The sequence below is a fragment of the Dendrobates tinctorius genome, unplaced genomic scaffold, assembly GCF_039654945.1.
Source record: "Dendrobates tinctorius isolate UK_male_01 unplaced genomic scaffold, ASM3965494v1 ptg000388l, whole genome shotgun sequence".
Classification (NCBI taxonomy): domain Eukaryota; kingdom Metazoa; phylum Chordata; class Amphibia; order Anura; family Dendrobatidae; genus Dendrobates; species Dendrobates tinctorius.
This window is the reverse complement of record NW_027362054.1, coordinates 1,206,503-1,231,502: the sequence shown is the minus strand read 5'-3', so window position 1 is coordinate 1,231,502 and position 25,000 is coordinate 1,206,503. Positions and strand designations below refer to the sequence as shown.

The window sequence follows — 25,000 nt, the reverse complement described above, 5'->3', positions numbered from 1 at the left end:
CACTGAAGTAGGGAAGGTTGTAAGTTGCTTCCTGCTTTCCATGCCTGGCTACACGCAATGAGCAGTATGTACAGTAAATTACAAGGATCGCAATACAATGAAAAAACAATAAAATGGCATGGCACGGGTTACAGTAAGGCATTTTTATATATTGCCAATCTTCAACTAACAATCCATTTATTGTTTAGCGATCTCATATTATCAATAATTTATTCTCCATTTTTTGGCACAATGAAAGGGGTGGTCTCAAATCTAAACTAATTTTCATCCTAAATTCCTATCTATTTAGCGCCATAATCTAATCTATTTTCTAGTACACTTGAATTAAAAATTCCCTATCCTTCCCTTATAATAATATCTGCCTATTTTATGACACTTTGTTAGAGAACCTTAGGATTCTGGGATACTCAAACAAAGCCTCTGCCCCTTGCCTAAAATGAAGTGTCATTAGTGATGCTCTTTTCAGTGGCTGGGCTAGTCCCTGCGCAATGTGCACAATGACAGTGCGCTCTCACGCCAACTCAGATCAGCAGTAATGAACAGGCAGGAGATCCCTGTCAGTGCGCATATCGGAAAACCCAGCAAGCAGAGACCAGCTCCACCTCTGCACCTGACCGATTGCATAAACTAGCAGCAATAGGTCCTCTGCCAGAAGGAACCATCCTGGCCACCATGGAGGTGGAATCTTTGTACTCTAATATCCCACACCAGGATGGATTAAATGCCTGCAAATTCTTCATGGAAACACAGGGTCTGATGCTGATTCGGTGGTGAAACTTACAAAATTCATTCTTACCCACAATTACTTTGAATTTGACAAGATATATCTACAGGAGACTGGCAGAGCTATGGGAAGTAAAATGGCTCCACAATATGCATCCCACCATCAATTTAACTTATCAATTTCATCCCACCATCAACTTAACAGTCAACTACTCCAGCACTGAAATTAACTTTTTGGACACCATTAAGCTAAAGAATAATGAAATAGAGACACCCCTGTATCAGAAGCCAATCGACCGTCCAACATACATTAAATGGGACAGTTTCCATCAAAAACACATAAAAAACTCTATTGTCTACAGCCAAGTCATCAGATATAATCGTATATGTTCCAACCCCATGGATAGAGATGAACACCTTGGTCGCCTCAGAAAGACCTTTTTGAATCAGGGCTACCAACCAAGAACAATTGAAAACCAAATTACAAAAGCCACCAGAATATCAAGGAATCACCTGCTACATTACAAAGCTAAAGAAGAAAATAATTGGGTGCCTCTAGTAGTCACCTACAATCCAAATCTGAAGGTGCTATGGGGAGCTGCATGGAAATTACAACCTTTGCTACAAAAAGATGCTGGATTACAATCCATTTTTCCCAGACCCCCACTACTGTGTTTTAGGCAGCCCCCAAATCTAAGAAGCATCATTGTCAGAAGCTCCCTGCCCTCTCCAACAGCTGCAGGAACCTTTCCTTGCAACCAGAAAAAATGTAAAACCTGTCCATTTATAATGACCACGGACAAGATAAAGATCCCCAACTCACATCAGGACTATAAGATCCCAGGTACTTTCAGCTGCATCACATCTATTGTGGTGTATTTAATTATTTGTACTAAATGTCCAACTGTGGGTCTGTATGTGGGGGAGACAGGGCAAAAGCTTAGAACAAGGATGAATTCTCACCGCCACACAATAAGAGAAAAAAGAATGGATCTACCTGTGGCAAAACATTTTTGTATGCCTGATCACAGCACCATAAATATGCAATTACTTGTTTTGAAAGGTTATTTCAAATCTCAGAGCGACAGAAGAGTCTGGGAAAATAAACTTATTACAACCTTTGACACACTCAGTGCAGGAATGAATGTGTCACATGGATTTATGTCTTTTTACATCAGTTAAGGAATTTGCTCTTAAGACCTTGTCGGGGCATCATAACTCAGAACCAGACCCCAATCAGAGGACTATAAAACTTTCACTCCTTATCTAGGAACTGTTCCAATGTTTATGGCCACAACAGTTCATCATTCTCCCATAATGATAGTTCTGCTTCACGTCACTTGTCTTATCTATTGCATTATTTCTGTGCTGTGTTGTGCATAAATATGTGATTCTTCAGATGTTGTATTAGTCTAGCCTGATGAAGAGACCTGAGTAGTCTCGAAAACTTGCAATTTGTTACCATCTTTTCAGTTAGCCATTAAAAGGTATCAACCACTGAGGACTTTCAATTCTGAATACTTTTCTAGCTACTGGCTAACACGATACAAAGATATACATCTTTCCTGTATCAAGTTACTTTGGGCATCATGCATGCAAAAGAGCCAAGTGCCCAGAACTTGTACAGTTTGGTGGCACTTGGGGGTTTGGGGTTTTCTTCTCTACAAGTAGGTAAAATGTTGCGATAATCCCAAAATTTCGAAAATTCCAAAAGTTAAAAAAAATAAGGTGCAGAATTGATAATGGTGAATAAACATGGTCAATATCAATATCCTTTATAAACACAGATGCAACATAATAATATAGATATACTAGCTTGGCCCGTGCAAAATTTTCGCAAATTGGTCGTCGGGGGCGCAGGCAATTTCAGAAAAAGCAACTAGTTAAATGTAAATATATTTCATGAGATGATGAACACAGACAGGTATTTATATATGTAGATTGGTAATACAATAATTGGATTGATAAGCAGAGGCCAAAAATTGTTTTCCGGTTGAGGTGCCACCTGCAGGTCATTGTGTCTTTCTGCAGGTTTATGAAAACGAATGTTTAAACTGTATTTAGTGATAAAATCGTGAATGTGTGGTTTGTTTGGCTCTCTCCTTGCTGACGGGAGCAAGTTTGCCTTTCAAATGGTGTATCATTTGTGTGTGTATGTGGGGCAAAGTAATCAGTGAAAAAGCAGTGAATGTTTACAAATGTGTTTGCATATGTGACTCACCATGTGTGTGGGGCTAAGTAATCATGGAAAAAGCAGTGCATGTATACAAATGTGTTTGTATATGAGACTCACCTGCAGTGAAGTGTGCAATCCTCCAATGTGCCTGAAATAGGCTGGGCAAGCACTTGAGCAAGCTGGAAAGACCCCAAGGCAAATGTTTGGATTTGTTTGTGATGTCTGTAAGCAGCTTTGTGGTACTGTGCTTTGGTGTAGTGTGCTGCCACCTGCAGGTAATTTGATCTTTCAAATGGTGTATCATTTGTTTGTGTGGATGGAGTATGAATGGAGCAAGTGTGCAATTCAATAAGCAGTGCATGTTTACAAATGTGTTTGCATATGTGCCTCACCTGCAGTGAAGTGTCAATCCTCCAATTTGGCTAAAATAGGCTGGGCAGGCAGTTCAGCAAGCTGGAAAGCCCCCAAGGCAAATGTTTGGATTTGTTTGTAATGTCTGTAAGCAGTTTTGTGGTAGTGTGCTTTGGGGTACTGTGGTGCCACCTCCAGGTCATTTTTCCTTACTGCACGTTTATGAAAATTAATGTTTAAACCGTATTTGGTGATCAAATCGTTGATGTGTGGTTTGTTTGGCTATTTTCTTGCTGAAGGGGGAAAATTTACCTTTCAAATGGTGTATCATTTGTGTGTATGAACAGAAATACAAAGTAAACACCGAAAAACAGTGTTTAGAAATAATAGAATAGATAATTAAATTCAGACAAGAACATACATATGTTTACCCATAAAAGGGAATTCAATTGATAAAGTACTGAATTCAAACAGTTCTTAACGCGAGTTAGAAAGTCTGGGTGTAAACACCACAATAGCCAGCGCAAAATAATGCCCATAGGGTATAGTCCCTTGTCACAAGGCACTGTTAGGGTTTGTGCAGACAAACATATTTTCAGTCAGTGTTATTCTATGGGGCACTGCACATGTCCAATTTTTCCTCTGAATGAGCATGCCCAAGGAAAAAAAAAAAAAATCACTGCATGCATGATTTGCATCTGTTAGGCCGGTTTCACATTTGCGCTTTATGGCGCTGCGACGGCCTGCGCACGGCCGCTGCTAAGCCCCGCCCCCTACCGGCTCCCTGCCCGCCCCATCCGGTCATCGCCGCCTACTAGCGCACATGGACGCTTGCGATCTGCGCACCCCATCTTTAGCATAGGGTGCGCAGATCGTGCGCTGGCCGTGCGCTAGCAGGATTTTGCCGTGCGCTGCACACTTTTGAAGGTACGCCCGTGTGCGCCGAACGCAGCATGTTGCATTTCGGCGCGCACGGCGCACCTTCAAAGTCCTGCTAGCGCACGGCCAGTGCACAATCTGCGCACCCTATGCTAAAGATAGGGTGCGCAGATCGCAAGCATCCATGTGCGCTAGTAGGCGGCGATGACCGGATGGGGCGGGCAGGTAGCCGGCAGGGGGCGGGGCTTAGCGGCGTCCGTGCGCAGGCCGTCGCAGCGCCATAAAGCGCAAATGTGAAACCGGCCTAAGCTGGATCACAGTCGGCCATGCAAGTCAGTGGGTTTGCAAAAAAATAAAATAAAAATTGGACAACACCTGAGTGTGGTTCGATTTTCACAAACTGACAGAATGGAGAAGATGGAGACATTTTTTTCCATCTTCTCCACATCCGAGAAAATCAGATCACACTATAATCACACTCTGATCAAGCTCTTATCAGGGTGTCATTAGCATAATCGGACCGATTTTCTCAGATAAAAGAAAATACGGTCCTGTGAACCCTCCCTAGCCTTATACTGCACCATCGGCACCTATTGTGTAGATATGGATCTAAGTACAGATACAGAATTTAGACTTTTGCGGTTTGGATCTTTTGCTTCTTACTAGAATTCCCACATGAACAATAGTGAACCATTTAAACCAGTAGCTTTGCTGATACAGTGTATTTCCAGACTCCTATGAAGTTAGCTGATGCTATGAAAAAACTGCAAAGAGAGCAAACTGCTGAGGCGGAATTACAATGTAACATTATTTGTTTTTGGATCAACCATTTTTTTTCTCTGTTCCAATTTTCTAGTTTATTGAATATAACAAATGACTAAATGTTTTCCTCTATGAAGGAATTACATTTTTAGATTCTTCTTTATGCAGTCAATATTACTGTTCTCCTCTAAAATGTATTCTATAAAGAGAATGTAACTTATTAATACTATGATTAATTATTATTATTTCATTATCTCCAAACTAAAGATGCAGACCTGACTCTTGAGTGGGCACACAATTGCTACATAGAAAGCCTAGTACTAATGCATGTCTGGAGTAACAGCCTCTCATTCTTCTTCATTTATTGTTTTTTTTCTACAGAAAGATAATAATAATAATCTTTATTTATATAGCGCCAACATATTCGGCAGCGCTTTACAGTTTAACAGTTTCAAAACACAAGTCATAAGTAACAACGTTAACAATACAATAATTAAAGCAAAATAAGACGAAATAAGACGACCCTGCTTGTGAGAGCTTACAATCTACAATGAGGTGAGGGAGATACAGAGTACAGGTGTGTATTTACAGTGATGTATTTACAATGATGGTCCAGCCATCTTGAGGGAGGGAAAGATGGAGATAGTGAATGGGCTACACACGCACACTTTCACATAAAATTACTTTGATTAGTGAACGTGATAGGCCGCTCTGAACAAATGCGTTTTGAGGGAGCGCCTAAAACTGTGCAAATTGTGGATAGTACTAATTTCTTGGGATAGAGCATTCCAGAGGATTGGCGCAGCGTGGGAGAAGTCTTGGAGTCTGGACTGGGAGGTGCAGATTAGTGCAGAGGTTAGTCGAAAGTCGTTTGCAGAGCGCAGCGGTCGGTTAGGCCGATAGACAGAAATGAGGGAGGAGATGTATGGGGGTGCCGCACTGTGGAGAGCTTTGTGGGTGAGAACAAGTACTTTGAATTGGATCCTATAATGAATGGGCAGCCAGTGTACCGATTGGCGAAGAGCGGACGCGTCCAAGTACCGATTAGCCAGATGGATGACCCTGGCTGCTGCATTAAGTATGGCCTGGAGAGGGGAAAGTCGAGTAACGGGGAGGCCAATTAATAGAGCGCTGCAGTAGTCCAGGCGGTAGTGGATCAATGCGACAGTGAGGGTTTTTGTTATTTCCGTGGTGAGAAAGGGGCGGATTCTGGAGATGTTCTTTAGGTGTAAGCGGCAAGAGATTGTATATGGGATGCGAAGGAGAGATTGGTGTCAAACATAACACCCAGACAGCACGCCTGCTGCTGGGGCATTATTATGGTGCCACCCACGGAGAAATGTCAGATTTAGGGAGGTTAGTAGATGGCGGAAGCAGAAGAAGTTCAGTTTTTGAGAGGTTAAGTTTCAAATAGAGAGCGGACATGATGTTGGAGACTGAGGACAGACAGTCACTGGCGTTCTGTAGTACCGCGGGGGTAAAGTCGGGGAATGACGTGTATCATCATCAGTGTGTCATCAGCATAAAGATGGTACTGAAAGCCAAATCTGCTGATAGTCTGTCCAATTGGGCCCGTGTAGAGAGAGAAGAGAAGGGGGCCAAGGACTGAGCCCTGAAGTACCCCGACAGCAAGAGGAAGAGGAGATGACATGGAGCCAGCAAACAAAACACTGAAGGAGCAGTCAGAAAGATAGGACGAGAACCAGGAAAGAGCGGTGTCCTTAATGCCTAGTGACTGGAGCCTAGAGAGTAGGAGACCGTGGTCAAGTGTCGAAAGCTGCATAAAATTTGAGAAGAATGAGCAGAGAGTGGTCACCGTTACATTTTGCTGTCAGAAGGTCATTGGTAACTTTGATGAGTGCAGTTTCAGTCGAATGTAGGGGACGGAAGCCGGACTGTGAAGAATCTAGGAGTGAGTGAGTGGAGAGGTAACGGGTAAGGTGGGAGTAGACTAGACACTCCCCTTGAGAAAGCGGTGCGGTGTGCACGCGAAACGTGCGTTGGGGTTCCTTACCCGGTCCTGGGGTCTTGTCTATTGCCCTTTACATTACTGGTGAGTTTCTTTTTTCGGTCTTTTATTTTGGCACTGGTTCTTATGAGACGTCTTCAGCGCAGCTAGCTTATTACAGCTTTTACCTGCACATGCATATTGCTACGTGCTTACGCCTCATGTGTGAATTGCCACATACGTCTTAATTATCTACCACTCTGAGTCCTCTCCTTGCATTCATACCTCTTTGTAATGTTATATACTGGTCATTAACCCCTCATTAGGTGTTAAATGCATTTTTGGGCATTGACTTCCTCCCAGTGACGCACCTGGATTATTCTGCTATGGTCTCACTATTTTTATATGTGTAATTATTGTAAGTCCTGATCATTTATCTAATAAAAATGGAATCTTTTTAGACTTTTTTGCCTACTAGCTCTTGTTTCTCCTTATACATATGTCTTGTTTGAGCGGGTATTTTGTTTCCCTTGCTGGGGATTTTTGGCATTTTGCCAATTAGCGTCTTTCTCGCCACCAAGGTGTTTTACATTTACTAGGCGCTCCAAAAGTTTAGAAATGAAGGGGAGATTGGAGACTGGTCTGTAGTTGTCTGTGCAGGATGGGTAGAGAGTGGGTTTCTTTAGTAATGGAGTAACAATAGTGTTTGAAGGAGGATGGGAAAATGCCCAAGGAAAGGGAGAGATTAAAGATTGTAGTTAGGTGAGTTGTGACGACTGGAGAGAGAGACTGGAGATGTGAGGGAATGGGGACGGTAATGAATGTAGTCGGACAAGAAGAAGAGAGGAGTCTGGAGACTTCTTCTGTGATAGGACCAAATGTGGAAAGTGAGCCAGGGGAAATGCAGGGAGGGATGGGAGTCACATCACTTGGTGGTTGGGAGCGGATTTCCTGACGGATATTATCCATTTTCTCTATAAAGTGGGAGGCCAGGTCATCCGCACAAATTTCTGTGATAAGGGCTTGTGCTTTTGGCCTGAGGAGGGAGTGAAAGGTGTCAAAAAGTTTCTTGGGATTGTTGGCTAGTGAGGAGATCAGGGTGGTGAAGTTGGTCTGTTTGGCGAGGTGAACGGCAGAGTTATAGGTTCTTAACATAAATTTGAAGTGGGTGAAGTCTGCTGATGTGCGGGTTTTTCTCCATCAGTGTTCTCCTAGAGAATCGCTGGAGAAGTCGAGTTTGCGATGTGAGCAAGGACTGTTTTACTCAGTGTTTGGAGGTTCTGAGGGTGAGGGGCGCTACTTGGTCAAGGGTGCTTCTAAGAGTGTCGTTGTAGTGATGAACAGCCAGGTTAGGACAGGAAAAAGAGGAGATTGGGGACAGGGAAGATTGTAGGGACTCTCAAAGTGTCTGAAGGTTAATGGCTTGTAGATTTCTAAATGTGTGATAGGTAGGAGTGTGCTGAGGTGGGCGAGGATTTGTGAGCATGAAGGAGAGAATGTTGTGGTCAGAGAGGGGAAGCCGTGAGTTATTTAGGTAGGAGATTTGAAAAGTTCACATATTTGCTCTCATAAATTTTTATGAAAGCGGTTCTGTGGAACCATGCATGATTCCAGTGTCTTATATATAAGGGTAGACACCTCAGGCTAGATCATATCTCAGAGGATATACGCAGAAAAACATTTTTCACATCAACTCCTTAAAGTCAAGATAGAGCCGTAGTACAAATACACTGTAGGAGATATAAAAAACCCCAATGCTGATCAAAATGCTATGTACACTGTCACATACATAGGGTCTGACTTATTAAAGGGAACTTGAGAGCTGACGCATGTTGCCTGATCCATGGACAGCATGTATCACACTATGGCCACGGTCACACGGTCAGTATTTGGTCAGCATTTTACCTCAGTATTTGTAAGCAAAAACCAGGAGGATAAATCCAGAAGTGGTGACGTATTTCTATTATACTTTTCCTCTGATTGTTCCACTCCTGATTTTGGCTTGTAAATACTGATATGAAACACTGACCAAATACTGAACGCGTGAATGTGACCTATGGCTATATAATCTCAGCCAGGTATGATTTTCTCTGAAAAGCTGTGGCTGTTCTGTCCCCACTTAATGGCGATTAAAGGTATGCAGACATGTAAGTGAGAGAAGTTCCTACCTTTGTGTATCCAATAAGCGAGGCAGACATGACCCTTAGCAGCTTCTCAGATAAGCATACACGCGTTGTGATGAAGAACAATGTTGGTTTATTCCGTAGATAACGATTCAAACATTACACTGAGTCTCTTGCATGGAGCTTGTCTCTGGAGTCGCTACTTGCGGGTCAAAAGACTTTGCTTCCTCAGCTCATGAGGGAGAACAGTTCTCTCAGGTAAGATGTCTGCCGATGACTGAGCAAACAGGAAGAGAAGAGGCTGAAGAGAAGCCCCTCCCCATAGGCTGAACAAGGAAAGACCGAGGAACTAAATGGTCTGGCCAGTAGATGGCAGCAGAGACAAGCGAAAAACATAAATACATTTCTTTAACTAGAAACATGCATGGAACAGCACACTCCCCGTCTGGAATTCACTATGGGGATTCCACTATTGTCCATGATAATAATAAACCTAAAAGAAAGGGCATGTTAAATGCAACAATTAAAGTTCAAAAAATCAGAAAAACGGCCAAACTTCGGGTGCAGAACGCTCATCCCGTAGTGGCGCTCTCGATAGGCAGTAAGAGGACGAGTTCATGGATTGGCCTCGCAAAGATCTTCGTCTCACCCTTCCTAAAGACCCTCAGCTCCACCTTCCGCACGTTGCCGTCCTGGCTAGGCAGTGTCCTGGTAACAACTCCCAGAGGCCAGTCAGTCCTTTCAGTGGTCTGGTCTTTCATGAGGACCAGATCTCCTTCCTTGATATTCGGCTTGGGATGTCGCCACTTCCTTCTCCCTTGAAGAATGGTAAGGTATTCCTTCCTCCATCGGTTCCAGAAGTAGTCGGCCAAATATTGGACTCGTTTCCAGTGTCTTTGGTAGGTGTTGGCATGAGTGAAGTCTCCGCTGGGAATTACTGCGTTGTCGATCTTCTGAGTAAGAAGGATGTTGGGAGTCAACATGGTTGGTACCTCTGGATCCATTGACACCGGCACAAGGGGTCTCGAGTTGATGATGGCTGAGACTTCGGCTAAAAGAGTCACTAGAGTCTCGTGCGTGAGTCTCGAGGAGTTGACGTCCTTTAGCATGGAGTTCAGGATGTTGCGTGAGATTCCGATCATCCTCTCCCAGGAGCCTCCCATGTGAGAACTGTGAGGAGAATTGAAGATCCAGGTGCAACCCTTGTCTGCCAGCTGGTCTTGGATTGGCTTGGTGTCGATGTTCAGCTCTCTACATGCACCGACGAAGTTGCTGCCGCGGTCGGACCTCAGCTGCTTTACTGGTCCTCTGATGGCGAGGAATCTTCTCAAGGCGTTAATCAGGCAGGAGGTATCCATGGACTCTAACACCTCGATGTGAACGGCTCGGATGCTCAAGCAGGTGAATAGCACAGCCCACCGCTTACTGTCCGCACGGCTGCTACGAGTTCTGCGTGTGGATACCATCCATGGTCCGAAAACGTCTAGGCCCACATAGGTGAAAGGTGGTTCCATGGAAAGTCTATCTGTAGGTAGGTCGGCCATTTGTTGGCACAGTTGCTTTCCTCTCACTTTGCGACAGTGCACACAATCGTGAAGTATTTGTGCTACACGTCTCTTCATCCCGACAATCCAGAGGCCTGCAGACCGTAGAGTGCCCTCTGTAATTTGCCTGCCTTGGTGTTCAGCCCTTTCATGATGACGGATCAGTAAGACTGTAACGTGGTGTTTGTTGGGAATGATGAGAGGATTTTGCTCTGCGACACCGAAACGAGCCTGGCTTAAACGACCGCCAACCCTCAGTAAGCCGAAGCTGTCCATTACTGGGTTTAAATTGGCGAGGGGGCTTCTTAATGGAATCTGCTGTTTGTTATTTAAGCACTTCCATTCGGTGGCGAATTCGCTCTGTTGGAGGTGGCGTATAATGAGGGACTCACTACGGGAGATGTCCTCAGCAGAAAGAGGTCTGTGGCATACATGCCAGCGATGACAGTCCTTGTCTTTAAAGTCTGCACGATAACATCTGGCGATGTGCACTAACCTGGCAACAGTCCTGACGAGTCTTAACCAGCTGGAGAAACGTTCAAAACGTTGGCAGCCGAGGTTGGATGTTTTCTCAGCACTGGTGGTCAGGGTATGGACCTCAGTTCGGACATCTGGATCGTTGTCTGGATCTAGGATGCTGAAGTCTTCCTGGACACCTTCTTCTGACTGTCTCAGCAGGAACTCTGGACCTGTAAGCCAAGAAGAGTTAACGAAAGAAGATATAGACATGGGTCTGGTTGCAAGATCTGCTGGATTCAGCTCCGATGGTACGTAACGCCATTGTTCCGGTTTGGAGGATCTCCTGATCCTTTCGATGCGGTTACTGACATACACGTAGAATCGTCTCGATGTATTGTAGATGTAACCCAAAACGACCTTGCTGTCGGTGTAGAATTGGACCTCATCTATTTCGATACACAGTTCTTGTAGTATGAAGTCAGCAATTTCCACTGCCAAGACGGCTCCACAGAGTTCGAGTCTGGGGATGGTGTGGTCGGGCTTCGGGGCTAGCTTCGCCTTGCCGAACACCAATCCGACGTAGCTTTGCCCGCTGGCGTCCATCACCTTCAGGTATGCAACCGCCGCTATGGCTTCTGTGGAGGCGTCTGAAAAGACGTGGAGTTCTTTCCTTCCGCTAGAGGCAAGGGAGATTTTGGTGTAGCATCTCGGGATGTGAATATTGTTCAATCCGCACAACGACTGTTTCCAAGTTTCCCATTTTTTCTCTTTGTCGGAGGGGAGCGGGGTATCCCAATCCTTGACAGTTTCAGATAGTTGTCTCAACAAGGATTTGCCTTGTATGGTGATGGGCGCCACGAACCCCAGCGGGTCAAATAAGCTGTTCACTATGGAGAGGACACCACGTTTTGTGAACGGTTTGTCCGAGCAATTCACTTGAAACCCGAAGGAGTCGGCTGCGAGATCCCATCTGATGCCTAGGCTCCTCTGCACGGGTGAGCTGTCTAGCCCCAAGTCAATGTCCTTGAATCCAGGGGCGTGATCACCCGAATCAAAGGCTCTCATTACGGTCGGGCTGTTTGAAGCGATTTTATGAAGCCTGAGCCTTGCCTGGGCCAGCATACCTTGGGTCCTCTTGAGCAAATCAATGGCTGCTTCTTCAGTGGGCAGTGATTTGAGCCCGTCGTCTACATAGAAGTCTCTTTCAACGAAGTCTCTTGCGTCTGTGCCATACTCAGACTCTCCCTCTGATGCGGTCCTTCGGAGACCGTAGGTTGCTACTGCGGGTGAAGGGCTGTTCCCGAAGACATGGACTCTCATTCGGTATTCCACCATCTCTTTGTTGGTGTCGTTGTCCTTGAACCACAGGAATCTGAGGAAGTTCTGGTGGTCCTCCCTGACTAGGAAACAGTGGAACATCTGTTCGATATCGGCAGTGATGGCGACGAGTTCTTTCCTGAACCTCAGCAACACTCCTACTAAGTTGTTCGTCAGGTTGGGACCTGTGAGGAGGACATCGTTGAGTGATACGCCTCCATGTTTGGCGCTGGAGTCAAAGACAACCCTGATTTGGTTCGGTTTCCGTGGGTGGTAGACACCAAATGAAGGCAGATACCAGCACTCTTCGTTCTTCTTCACGGGAGGAGCGGGTTCCGCGTGGTTGTTGCGAAATATTCTGTCCATAAAGGCGACAATGTGCTCCCTCATTTCAGGTTTGTGGTTCATTGAACGTTGAAGAGAGTTGAATCTGTTCTGAGCTTGGTCTCGGTTGTTTGGCAGTCTTACCCTGGTGGATCGGAAGGGTAATGGAGAGACCCAGTGGTCGGTTTTGTCCTTAGAGAACTCACGGTCCATTATGTCGATGAATTCTCTGTCCTCCACTGACAAGGCTACTTTATCGTCGTCCTTGGTGATGTGAAAGACTGATCTTCCCAAGTTGTCGGTACGCAGATAAGAAGCGATGTCAGGCAGCTGTATTGAGTCTGGGGGCTTCTCTTTCACTTCATAGTGATGAGGACATGGCCTTAGGCAGGTTGTGCGTCCGTCTCCATGGACGTAGGTCCTGAAGGAGTCGATTTCTGATCGATCAACGCACACGTTTCCTATGACTACCCATCCGAGGTCCAGTCTCTGGGCGTATGGTGCGTAGTCAGGTCCGTTGCACTGTTGTCGCACCTTGTGTACCCTCAGGTTGTCTCTGCCGAGCAGGAGTAGAATCTCCGCGTTGTTGTCCATAGGTGGGATGACGCTTGCGAGGTGCTTCAGGTGCGGCTGATAAAGTACAGCTTCTGGGGTAGGAATTTCACTCCTATGGCTGGGTATTTGGTCACATTCAACTAGCGTTGGCAGAGGTATTTCAGTCTTCCCGTTGATAGGAGAAGCGATGAATCCCTGGGCTCTTCTGCCGCTAGTCTCTATGCGGCCTGAGCAGGTGTTCAAGGTGTAGGGCTCTGATGGTCCACTAATTCCGAAGGCTTCAAAGAATTTGGCTCCTGCCAGGGACCGGTTGCTTTGGTCGTCTATGATGGCATACACCTTCATTGCCTTTTCTGGATGTCCTTCGGGGTAAACCTTGATGAGGCATATTCGGGCGCAACATTTCTCCATGCGGCCCTCTCCACATACTTCTGAGCATGAGCAGGAGACAGTTGTGGCGGTGTCGGTCTGATTCTGTGGCTCCCCGCCATGACTTGGAGCGGGAGCAGTGGTGACTGCAGCCGGTGTGTCTCTAGCTATTCGGGTTGAGTGCATGGCTGAAACATGCTTTTCGCTGTGGCACTCCCCACACTTGACTGTGGATTTGCAGTCCTTGGCCATGTGCTCAAGTGATGCGCAGCATTTGAAGCAAACCCCGAGCTCTGTGAGGATCTCCTTGCGCTCCTGTAGGGTTTTGGATCTAAACCCTTTGCACTTGGTCAACGAGTGTGGCTTGTTGTGGATGGGACATTCACGATTAAAGGATTTATCTCGTGTTGAGACGATGTTCTGTTCGTCTGTGGGCGTTGCAGGTGACGGTAGCTCGGTCTTCCTAACGCTCACAGCTCTCTTAGTGTCTCTGCGTTTGTATGTGGTGTTTTCATACCTTGGCGCAGGAGTTGGTGCGGCTGTCGAAGCGTTGGACTCTAGGAAGTCGAGGCTGGGGTCATTCCTCATCTGGGCCTGTTCATCGATGAACCTGCAGAAGTGGATGAATGGAGGGAAGGTAACGTCGTTCACTCCTTTGTATCTTGATACTGACATTGCCCACTTTTCCTGCAGGCTGTATGGCAGCTTCACCACGATCGGGTTTACTCCATGGGCTGAATCCAGATAGCACAGCCCAGACAGACGAGGGTCTCTTTTGGCGAGCTCCAGCTCCATTAGCAGGTCACTTAGGTCTTGCAGCTTGTGGACGTCTTTAAGGTTGATCTTTTGGAAATCCTGCAGTCTCTTGAATAGGGCTTTCTCTATTGCCTCTGCGCTGCCAAAGGTGCGTTCCAGCCTTTGCCATGCGGCAGCGAGAACTGCTTCTGCTTGTCCCACGTGGACCGCTCTGAGGCTCCTGACGCGGGTTGAAGAGCTTGGACCTAACCACTTTATCAGGAGGTCAAGTTCCTGTTCTTCAGTTAGGTTGAGATTGGCGATGGCTGCCTTAAAGGTTGCTTTCCAGGCCCTGTAGCTCTCTGCACGATCATCAAACTTCGTAAGACTGGTGTTGATTAGCTCTCTGCTCACCATGAACCTGGCGAACTCGGACATATCCGACTTCTCACCACTCGTTGCCACGACGACTCGTGATGCCCCTGGGGCGTATGGGCCGCCTGGTGTGAATGGATGAGCTGTTCCCGGATAGAATGATGTTGCTGCAGGGTTGAGCTGTGGTTTAGCCCTTGAAGAATCTGACGAATACCGCTTGAGCTGTAAAGGTGGGTCAGGAAACACTTGGTTGCCATCTTGTGGTGACTGTGTTTGAGAAGGTATCTCTGGGAGTACGTTGGAGGTTTTGGTGTCGTCGACTTGGACGGTACTGTAGACCGGGGTTGCTACAGGTAGCTGGTTTAGTACATAGTCTTTCGTGCGATTGACTGGATCGTCTGATTCCAGTGGTGGCAAGTTAGCTGCATCAGGACCTTGGATCAACGCCTGCTCAAGTAGTCTCACTTTAGCTAGTGCGACCTCCTCTTCCATCTGTGACCGAAGAATCTTCAGCTGAGCCTCCGCTTCTGCTTCTGCTCTCTTGGCTTCCACTTCTGCCCTTTTTGCTTCCACTTCTGCCCTTTTTGCTTCCATGTCTGCTTCTGCCCTTTTTGCCTCTGCCTTAGCTTCTCTCTCAGTGAAAGAACGTCTCACTCTGGATTCCTCTGCCTTTATGCGGGCCTCTAGTATCCTGTCGCTCATGGTTGAACTTCTTGAGGACGATGCCCTGGATGACCGAGAGGAACGTTTAGATGAGGTCGATCGGTGTGACCTGGTTTCTTGCAGGTGAGAGATACGGTGTTCAGCCTTGTTTATGGCATGTTGGACCTTGGCGTCTCTCTCCTTGTCCGTCTCTAGCGCCTCACTGAGGTCTGGAAGAGCTTCATCAGAATTAAAATCTTTTAGAAGAGCGATGTACTTTGCTGATAGTCTCTTGTACCTTTCACGGGCGGTGTTCAGCCGCTCCATGACGGATTGCAAGCTTGCGGCGTTGCCTGATGAGGATTCGAGTCTTGACATATAAGAGGTGACGCATTCCCACTGTTCTTCCAGGTGATCACATAGCTCATCTTTCATATTGTGATAGTTTTCAAGCACCTTTATAGTTGGTTTGGCAGAACGTTTTGGTCGGGTGACTTGGTCTGCTTGAGATGTGGGGTCTGCCTCCTGGGCTTCATCGTGGACGGTATCAGGTTGTATTTGCACTGTTTCATCAGTAGGGACCTGTCCGAGGTCTTTTTCGGCCATTTTGAATAAAGGTGTACTGTCTCTTTAAAAAATTCAACTTTTGAATCGGGGTCCGAAAATCGCTGTGCGGCTCTGCGGGAGGTCCCGGATGAGATTCCCAGAGTGGCTTTGGCGAAACTTGGGGGTTCGCGGATCGCTGATGCGCGGTAATGAGGTATGGAGTACTGCAGGCCTTTAGGAGCGATGTGGCCAGAAGGAAACAGCAGGTGCATAGACAGTCCTCATTAACAGTACGAGCAGAGTTATTGCAAGATGTGGCAGGTGGTGGAGCTACTTCTAGGCTTGTCCAGACGTGCACTGCTGCAGGCAGACTGGTGTGCGAGGCTTGTTGCTGGGCAGATTACACATAGGGAGACGGGGCAGATGGAGATCTGTAGCTGGGGTGCTGGGCTATAAGGAGGTTTTCTAGCTGCTTATGAGCTTTAAAAGTAGTCTTCTGACTTGTATGGGCCGACAAGCTAGTCTTTTGACTGTTCTGTCCCCACTTAATGGCGATTAAAGGTATGCAGACATGTAAGTGAGAGAAGTTCCTACCTTTGTGTATCCAATAAGCGAGGCAGACATGACCCTTAGCAGCTTCTCAGATAAGCATACACGCGTTGTGATGAAGAACAATGTTGGTTTATTCCGTAGATAACGATTCAAACATTACACTGAGTCTCTTGCATGGAGCTTGTCTCTGGAGTCGCTACTTGCGGGTCAAAAGACTTTGCTTCCTCAGCTCATGAGGGAGAACAGTTCTCTCAGGTAAGATGTCTGCCGATGACTGAGCAAACAGGAAGAGAAGAGGCTGAAGAGAAGCCCCTCCCCATAGGCTGAACAAGGAAAGACCGAGGAACTAAATGGTCTGGCCAGTAGATGGCAGCAGAGACAAGCGAAAAACATAAATACATTTCTTTAACTAGAAACATGCATGGAACAGCACAGTGGCGTTTCAGAGAAAAACAGTTTAACAGCCACTGGGGACGGAGCTGTATGGGGGACATGTCTCTACCTATAGGTACACACTTAGAGAAACCTGTCAGTCACTGGCAGCAGGCGGAGAGAAGCCAATAGGGACCCGCCTCTCTGACTAATCTCCTGACTGTTCCCATGCAGCTCAGTTCCCGGTCGGCTATTAACATATGTTTTTCACTGCAGTGCCACAACTTTTCAGAGTTAAGGATACAGTTAGGCCCAGAAATATTTGGACAGTGACCGAATCTTTGTAATTTTGAGCTCTGCATGTTACTATTTATTATTTATTATTTCAAATGAAACAACTGAGAAGTTATTGAAGTGCAGACTTTCAGGTTTTAATTAAAGGGGTTGAATAAAAATAACCTGTGAAACTTTTAGGAATTGCAACCATTTTTTCTACAAAACATGCTTTGGTATGTAAGGGTCAGCCAAGGCGGTAGTCGTGGCTGAGGTAAACGACTAGGCACACCCTGGTCTTCCCTCACATAGACATGACAGTTCTCTGTCAGCATACCTGTTGCTCCATTCCTCTCACCTTCAGGGCCTTCCCCAGGTGGCTGTGCATTTTTTCCAACTCTTTTGGCAAAAACAAAGACACAGTCCAATTCCATCTTTAAACAAGAAACTTTATTCTTTTGTATTCTCAGTCCGTTCTCTTCAGTTACAGCATTGACATCAGGTAACACACAATTTGCCTTCTTCACTTTCCCTTGTTTTTCACTGTCACCTTCCAGAACATTTCTGGGTCGTCCCATCCCTGTCAGCATCACAACATCCTCCCTGTCCAGCTTCACCATCTTTGGGAGTTCCCCTGTCTGTTTCACCCCAGATAAAAGGGCATCTGCCGAAGTAGCAAGCTGTCTCATAATGAGAGATCTGTGCTGCCTTACTGCTGCCAACTGTGTCACTACCATCTGCAGTGTAGTGCTCGGTACTGCAATGTTCTGCACTGCTGTCATCTGTGGCCCTCAGACCCTGAACGGCTGGGCTCGTGTCCTTAAACGTTACAGGGCTCCCTGCCCTTTCAGGGCTACTAAGCCCAACTGACTAAAATGCCAGATGCTCCCTGGCTTAACCACAGTTAGCCCCTCCTACATTAACTATTTACATTCTGAGCATAACTATATCCCCATCAGAGAATTATACGGTGGACATTAATCAACATTAAATATACGTAACATAAATAAAAGGCACATTATATCACGGCTTTAGACATCCCTTACAGGTACATGGCTAAAATGTCAAAACTTGTGTCACTGTCCAAATATTTATGCACCTAACTGTATGTGGCTAAAATCGTGCAGCCACAGTCTAATACCTGCTGCCTGTGGTCTGATATAACCTGTCAGGTTGCCTTTAAGACAAGCGTTGAGCATGCAAGTCTTAATGAACAGGCTCACTGGTGCACATAACTTAATGAACTTGGTGTTGCACACAATAGAATATGGGCAATGTTTTCTTGCATAGCACTTGGACCAGTGTTAATCTATGGGGCAGCTTATATCACCGTTTTTTTCCACAGGCATATTCGACGTGCATGTAAAATTGCTGCATGCTGCAATTGTATGCGTATATCATCCGAGACTAGCCAATGCAAGCCTAAGGGTGCGAGGAAAAAAAAATAAAAAAAAAAATCGCACAACACTTGGACCATGCGAGTGTTGTCCGATTTTTACGCACCGGTGTTCTTTGAAAATCTGGCAATTCATATGCCGTGTACAGTAAAATCACACTGACAGGTTAGAATAGAATAGAATAGATAGCATAGATATATACACATAGAATACATAGATAATGTGAGGTAGCGCTGTCATCTAAGTAGGCGATACTCGCTCAGCAGCCACAAAAAAAGCAGATCCGGCACGGGTTTTCATAAAGCATAACACAGTCCATGCGGTTTATTGTGCAGCATAAACCGTGACCAATAACAAAGTTCATATCACCAGCATAGCGTCCATTACAGAGCTTCCCTCTGAGATACATAACGGTCATTCCGTATTTCGCCATTCATCCACTCTCCTGGGACATCCATACAGTGCCCCCTAGCGGACACAGTGGTTACTACACCACAATATAATTCAGCAGCCGAGTGGTGTATAATCATAGCAGGAGCCGACAAGTTAGAAGAGATGGATTACATACAGTAAATACAAATAGAATAGATAGATATACAGATGTCTGTGACAAATACAATCAGTACAGTATGTGTGCAGCTTACTGTACATGTATTTATTTAATAAAAGATTATTTTTCGGAAAAAAATGGCGTGGGCTCCCGCGCAATTTTTGTAATCAGCAGAGGGAAAGCCAACGGCTGAGGGCCGATGTTTATTGCCTGGGAAGGGGGTAATATCCATGGAGCTTCCCAAGCTATTAATATCAACTCACAACTGTATACTTAGGCTTTGCTGGCTATTAAAATGGGGGACCCTAAAAAAAAGATGTAGGATCCCCCTATAATTAATAACCAAAGGCTATGCAGACAGCTGCGGGCTGATATTAATAGCCTAGGAATGGGCCATGGATACTGGCTCCCCCAGGCTAAAAACATCAGCTCTCAGCCACCCCAGAAAAGGCGCATCTCTAAGATGCGCCAATTCTTGCACCTAGCTTTGCTCTTCCCACTTGCCATGTAGAAGCGGCAAATGGGGTGATAGTTTGGGAGTGTTTGATGTCACCTTTGTATTGTCAGGTGACATCTAGCCCTGAGGTTAGAAATGGAGAGGCATCAATAAGACGCTCTCATTACTAACCTCATAGTCACATTGTATGAGAATACAGACACCCAGAAAAAAGTCCTTTAATTGAAAGAATGACACAGACTCCTTTAATAATCTTAATTAAACCATACATACAACCTTGCCCATTCCTCCAATGCCCTCATCACCTGCCAAACAGTTAAAAAAAAATCAATATCCCTCACCTTTCCGCAGAGATGCTGCTAATCCATTTGTCCCACGAAGGGTCTAGCTCTACTACATCTAGATGGCAGGCTGCATGGTTGCATGAAGCGACCATGCAGCCTGTCATCCAGTAGACACTGAGCACTGTGTGTTCAGTGTCTGCCTGTGAACTCCTATTCCCTGTCTGAGGGCACCACGAGCGTGAGAAAGTTCTCCTGCTCGCGGTGCTGTCAGACAGGTCCTGGAAGTTCACAGCCAATGAACTCATTTCACCTATGTGACATCAGTGCGAGTGTGTTTTGACTAATATTTCCTTTGAAAACGATGTGTAAGAATTGCTGTATGTAAAAGCTGTATGTTAAAATCGCATTGCAATCGGATAGCAAACGCATTGCATTCAGATGTAAATCGGATGCTAGGTGTGAAAAATCGGATTGTACTTGCACGACACTCTCGGCAGGGAGACTTGGACCAATTTTTCATACGTTTAGTGTGACTCTGACCTTAATGAAAGAATGAAGATTGCAAACTAAATGATATGAAAAAGGAGTTTTCTGACACCTACTCACTGAACACTTAATTTGTTTAATTGCTGGTGTACACCATCAATTAATGAGAAACTCTTACTGAGGCTGGCTGCAGACAAGTGTATGAGAAATTGTGCAATAGGTTTAGAGGTCTTATTGTGGTGCTTGTATAGCAGACAAAGCCTTCGTACCCACTGGGTTTCAGACAATAAATGTCCTTCATTTATGTAAGATAAAAATTATGACAATTTCATTGATAATCAAATGTAGGTTTCAGTTTATGTTCATTTTAGACATATAAAGTATGTTAAAGGAATCTGACAGCTGATACATGATGCCCAATCCACAGGTAGCTTGTATCAGTCACTGGCTGCATGATTTCAGCCAGCACTCTTTTGCCATTTTATTTTATTTTTTTGCTGTTTCTGAAAAAAAATTAGTCACAACAATAAGAGCATCAAGACAGATAAGGTGATTAAAAGACAGACGTTTCCAAATTTCAGTAATGCATTTAGAGATATTCTAATGATCCAGAAAATGAGTGTTTGATTATCCCCTTCCAGATTTGTGGACTCATTAGTATAAATCGCAATATGAAATCATATTAAGATAAATAAATAGAAAGAAATCATAATAAAAAAAAACGTGAATTTTCATTTTTCTTCTACATTATTTGGCCCCACATATTTCTCCAATGAAATCTTGATAGCCCTTGCCTCTCCTCAGTATGACTGTACCTCATATCCTTTGAGAGATGGTCCAACAAGGACCACTGGGCGCATCGATGGAACAACATCATATGGTGCAACAAGCTCTGTCTGAAAGGCAAACAGATCCATTTAGCAAGTCTTGCTGAAGCCTCGTACAAATTAACAGATGTGTGCTAAGTGCCTCATGGAACGCCTGCCAGCATCTTGCCATAGCAATTAGTGTTCTTTGGTTACAGTACATAATTAATATTTCACTGGAGACAATGTACATCCAAACTCTGCTCTACATATCTATGCAAACGCTGAATCCTTTTTATTTAAAGCGATCCAGTAACTACCTCTTACATCAGTAAAACACTACTACTGGCTTATCCTGTAGTTTTTTTATCTATCAAAATGTGTGCTAATCTGTAACTGTATTATGGAAATATCAAGTTTAATCCCACATGTGCTGCATGCAATTTATTTACTAAAAGTCACATAGGTGGAGCCAAAACGTTGGAATAGACATGGTGCCCAAATAGATGTCATCTCCTGAAGAAGTGGCAAGCAATACACATGTTGGTGTACTGGATAATATGAGCCACATGGAAGATAAATATTGCATTAGCAAATGGGTATTTATTATTATTATTTGGTATTTGTTATACTTACTGAATTATAATTTAATGAGTAATTATAGGGTGTGGTATCCTCAAAGAGAGTGTATGATAGATCCACCAATGTGTCTTTGTTTTAAACTGTTTAACATGGTTATATATTGATTGCCATATGGAGCATTATTCATTATTCTTTTATTGGGTTGCTTTTAAATATTGTCTGTATTACTATATGTACTTATGTAATAAACTTGTTTTTTTGTTTTTTTTTAGAAATAATGAATTCCAGTGCATTGGCATTTCTTTGTTTGTACTACAATGTTTGATTTAAGAGTATCATGGTGTGTACACTCAATATGGAGGAAAGAAAGGTGAGTGTTGTCTCCAGTGATTCAAAATAAAATTACAGATAAACATATTCCTGTTACTTTATATTCCTGTTACTATAATTGCACATATTAAAATATTAAAAAGTTTAAGATACGTGGGTTTGTAGCAAACCATCCTGAATGTGGCCACGAGAGAAATTGACCACAAATTGAAGAAATGGATAATAAAAATGGTAAACGAAGAACTCAGAACATCCTCAAAAGAGATTAAAGGTGAACTCCAGGGTTAAGGTACATCAGTGTTAGAACACACTATCCATCACTGTATTGGGCAAAGTGGACTTCATGGAATACATTTGTAATGTTTTGTTACAAAACAAATTGTAAAAAAGAGAGACTGCAATTTGACAAAATGCATATTGACAAATCACAAAGCTTCTGGGAGAATGTCCTTTGAACAGATGGGAAAAAACTTGTGCTTTACGGCAAGCAACATCAGCTCTATGTTCACGGACAGACAAATGAAGCATAGAAAGAAAAGACTATTGCACCTACTGTGAAACATGGAGGAGGCTTGGTTATGTTTTGTGGATACTTTGCTGCATCTGGCACAGGGAATCTATGCAGGGTACAATGAAATCTCAAAACCATCAAGTCATTCAGGAGCCAAATGTGCTACCCAGTGTCAAAATTTCTGTTCTGAGTCACAGGTAATGGGTCCTCCATCAGGATAATGACCAAAAATGCAGCAAAAAAACATTCAAACATTCAAGAGCAGAGCATTGTACTATTCTGAACTGGCCTTTGATGACTCTGATATACAACTCTGGCAAAATTAAGAGACCACTGTAGAGTTTTATAAAAATCAGCTTCTCTACATGTCTGACAGCCATTCCATTCCAGTGTCAGTTGAATTCCAACCAGAGTACACCTCATTCTACTTTATGTGCTTCTGATTAGGTGATCACCTGAACCAAATCTTATTTAACAAAGGAAAGTATAAAAAACCCTGCTGTGGTATTCACAATCCTCTTGCAATAGGTCAAGCTGGATGGCAAAATAAGAGCTAGTAATATCCCAAAAGTAATAGGAATGAAAAATAACTTTGAACCATGCCAAAGGAGTTGAAAAGAAATGTCTTTAGTGAGAAAATGAAGGACTCAATTCTGGCTTTAATAGCAAAGGGATACAGTGAGTGTCAAAATTTCTAAGACGCCAGTCCATTACAACAAGGTCAAGCAGCAGACATTGGAGACAACAAAGCTACAGACTGACAGAGGGCGAAAACGACTCTCCACTGACCGAGATGATCGTCATCTTATTCGAATGTCACTCAGCAACCGCAAGATAACATAAAGTGACCTACAAAAGGAATGGCAAATGGCAGCTGGGGTGAAGTGCACAGCAAGAACAGTTTGTAACAGGCTTCTAGAGGCAGGGCTCAAGTCATTTAAAGCTAGAAAAACCTTTCAACAATGAGAAGCAAAGGAAAGCCAGGCTGAAGTTTGCAAAAGACCATAAGTTTTGGACTATTAAGGACTGGAGTAAGGTATTCTGCACCCACTGTAAAATTTGGTGGAGGATCGGTGATGATCTGGGATGCTTCAGCAAGGCTGGAATTACGCAGGTTAATCTTTACAAAGGATGTATGAATCAAGCCACATGCAAGGTTATCCTGGAAAAACAGTTGATTCCTTCTTCTCAGGCAATGTTTCCCAACTCTGAGGACTGGTTTTCCAGCAGGACAATGCGCCATGCCACACAGCTAGGTCAATCAATGTGTGGATGAAGGACCACCACATCAAATCCCTGTTATGGCCAGCCCAATCTCCAGACCTGAACCCCATTGAAAACCTCTGGAATGTAATCAAGAGGAAGATGGATAGTCACAAGCCATCAAACAAAGAAGAACTGCTTAAATTTTTTTACCAGGAGCGGCATGAGGTTAACCAAAAGCAGTGTGAAAGACTGGTGCAAAGCATGCCAAGACGCTTGAAAGCTGTGATTAAAAATCATGGTCATTCCACAAAATATTGATTTCTGATCTCTTCCTGAGTTAAAACATTAGTATTGTTGTTTCTAAATGATTATGGACTTGTTTTCTTAGCATTATTTGAGGTCTGCATGCACTGCATTTTTTTTGTTCTTTTGACCATTTCTCATTTTCTGAAAATAAATACAAAATTTAGTGCTTGGAAATTCGGTGACATGTTGTCAGTAGTTTATAGAATAAAAGAGCAATTTACATTTTACTTAAAAATATACCTATAAAGAGAAAAATCAGACAAACTGAAAATTTTGCAGTGGTCTCTTAATTTTTGCCAGAACTGTAAGTTCTATTGAACATCTGCAGGAGCTGAAACCTGCGATATGATGAAGGCACCTTCACACCTGAGACAGCTGGAGCATTTGGCTCACAAGGATTGGGCCAAAATACCTGTGGACAGGTGCAGAAGTCTAATTGAGGCTATGTGCCCACGTAGCGTTTTTCAATCATTTTTTTCCTGAGCAGAAACGCAGGCCCTTGCCAGGGAAAACGCATGCGCTTTTTGACACACGTTTTTGACGCGATTGTCAGGCTGTGTGCCCACTTTGCGCTTTTTAAGCGTTTCCGCAGCGCTTTTAGACAAGCGTTTCTGCTGCGGAAACGCTTAAGAAAAGCATCTAATGTAATAGAATGGAAAACGCACATGTTGTACTAATGGTGCGCTTTTTTCCACTGCGGAAACGCTTAGCGGAAAAAAATGCAGCATGTTCATTAATTGTGCGGAATCGCGTGCGATTCCGCATACATACACTGTAATTGCAAAAACGCATAGGAAAACGCATGTCAAAACGCGTGTCAAAAAGCGCATGCGTTTTCCCTGGCAAGGGCATGCGTTTCTGCTCAGGAAAAAAATGCTTGAAAAACGCTACGTGGGCACATAGCCTGATTGCAAAAACGCATATGAAAACGCATGTCAAAATGCTTGACAATCGCGTCAAAAACGCGTGTCAAAAAGCGCATGCGTTTTCCCTGGCAAAAGCATGCGTTTCTGCTCAGGAAAAAAACGCTTGAAAAACGTTACGTGGGCACATAGCCTCA

General features: G+C 44.3%; 1 protein-coding gene and 1 long non-coding RNA gene across 4 annotated transcripts in view; one reads left to right on the top strand and one right to left on the bottom strand.

Annotated features, from left to right (window-relative positions):
* The window catches only part of CACNB3 (calcium voltage-gated channel auxiliary subunit beta 3), a 343,020-nt gene that overhangs the window by 17,068 nt on the left and 300,952 nt on the right, over window positions 1-25,000 (bottom strand). For all 3 annotated transcript variants that reach the window (XM_073563484.1, XM_073563483.1, XM_073563481.1), the window contains exon 7: window positions 21,015-21,095. In XM_073563484.1, coding sequence (XP_073419585.1) covers window positions 21,015-21,095 — 81 coding nt within the window. The remainder of the gene's footprint in view (window positions 1-21,014; window positions 21,096-25,000) is intronic.
* The window catches only part of LOC141076151 (uncharacterized), a 141,963-nt gene that overhangs the window by 30,469 nt on the left and 86,494 nt on the right, over window positions 1-25,000 (top strand). Inside the window, exon 2 of the long non-coding RNA XR_012227424.1 lies at window positions 21,860-21,957. This is a non-coding gene — a long non-coding RNA (uncharacterized lncRNA). The remainder of the gene's footprint in view (window positions 1-21,859; window positions 21,958-25,000) is intronic.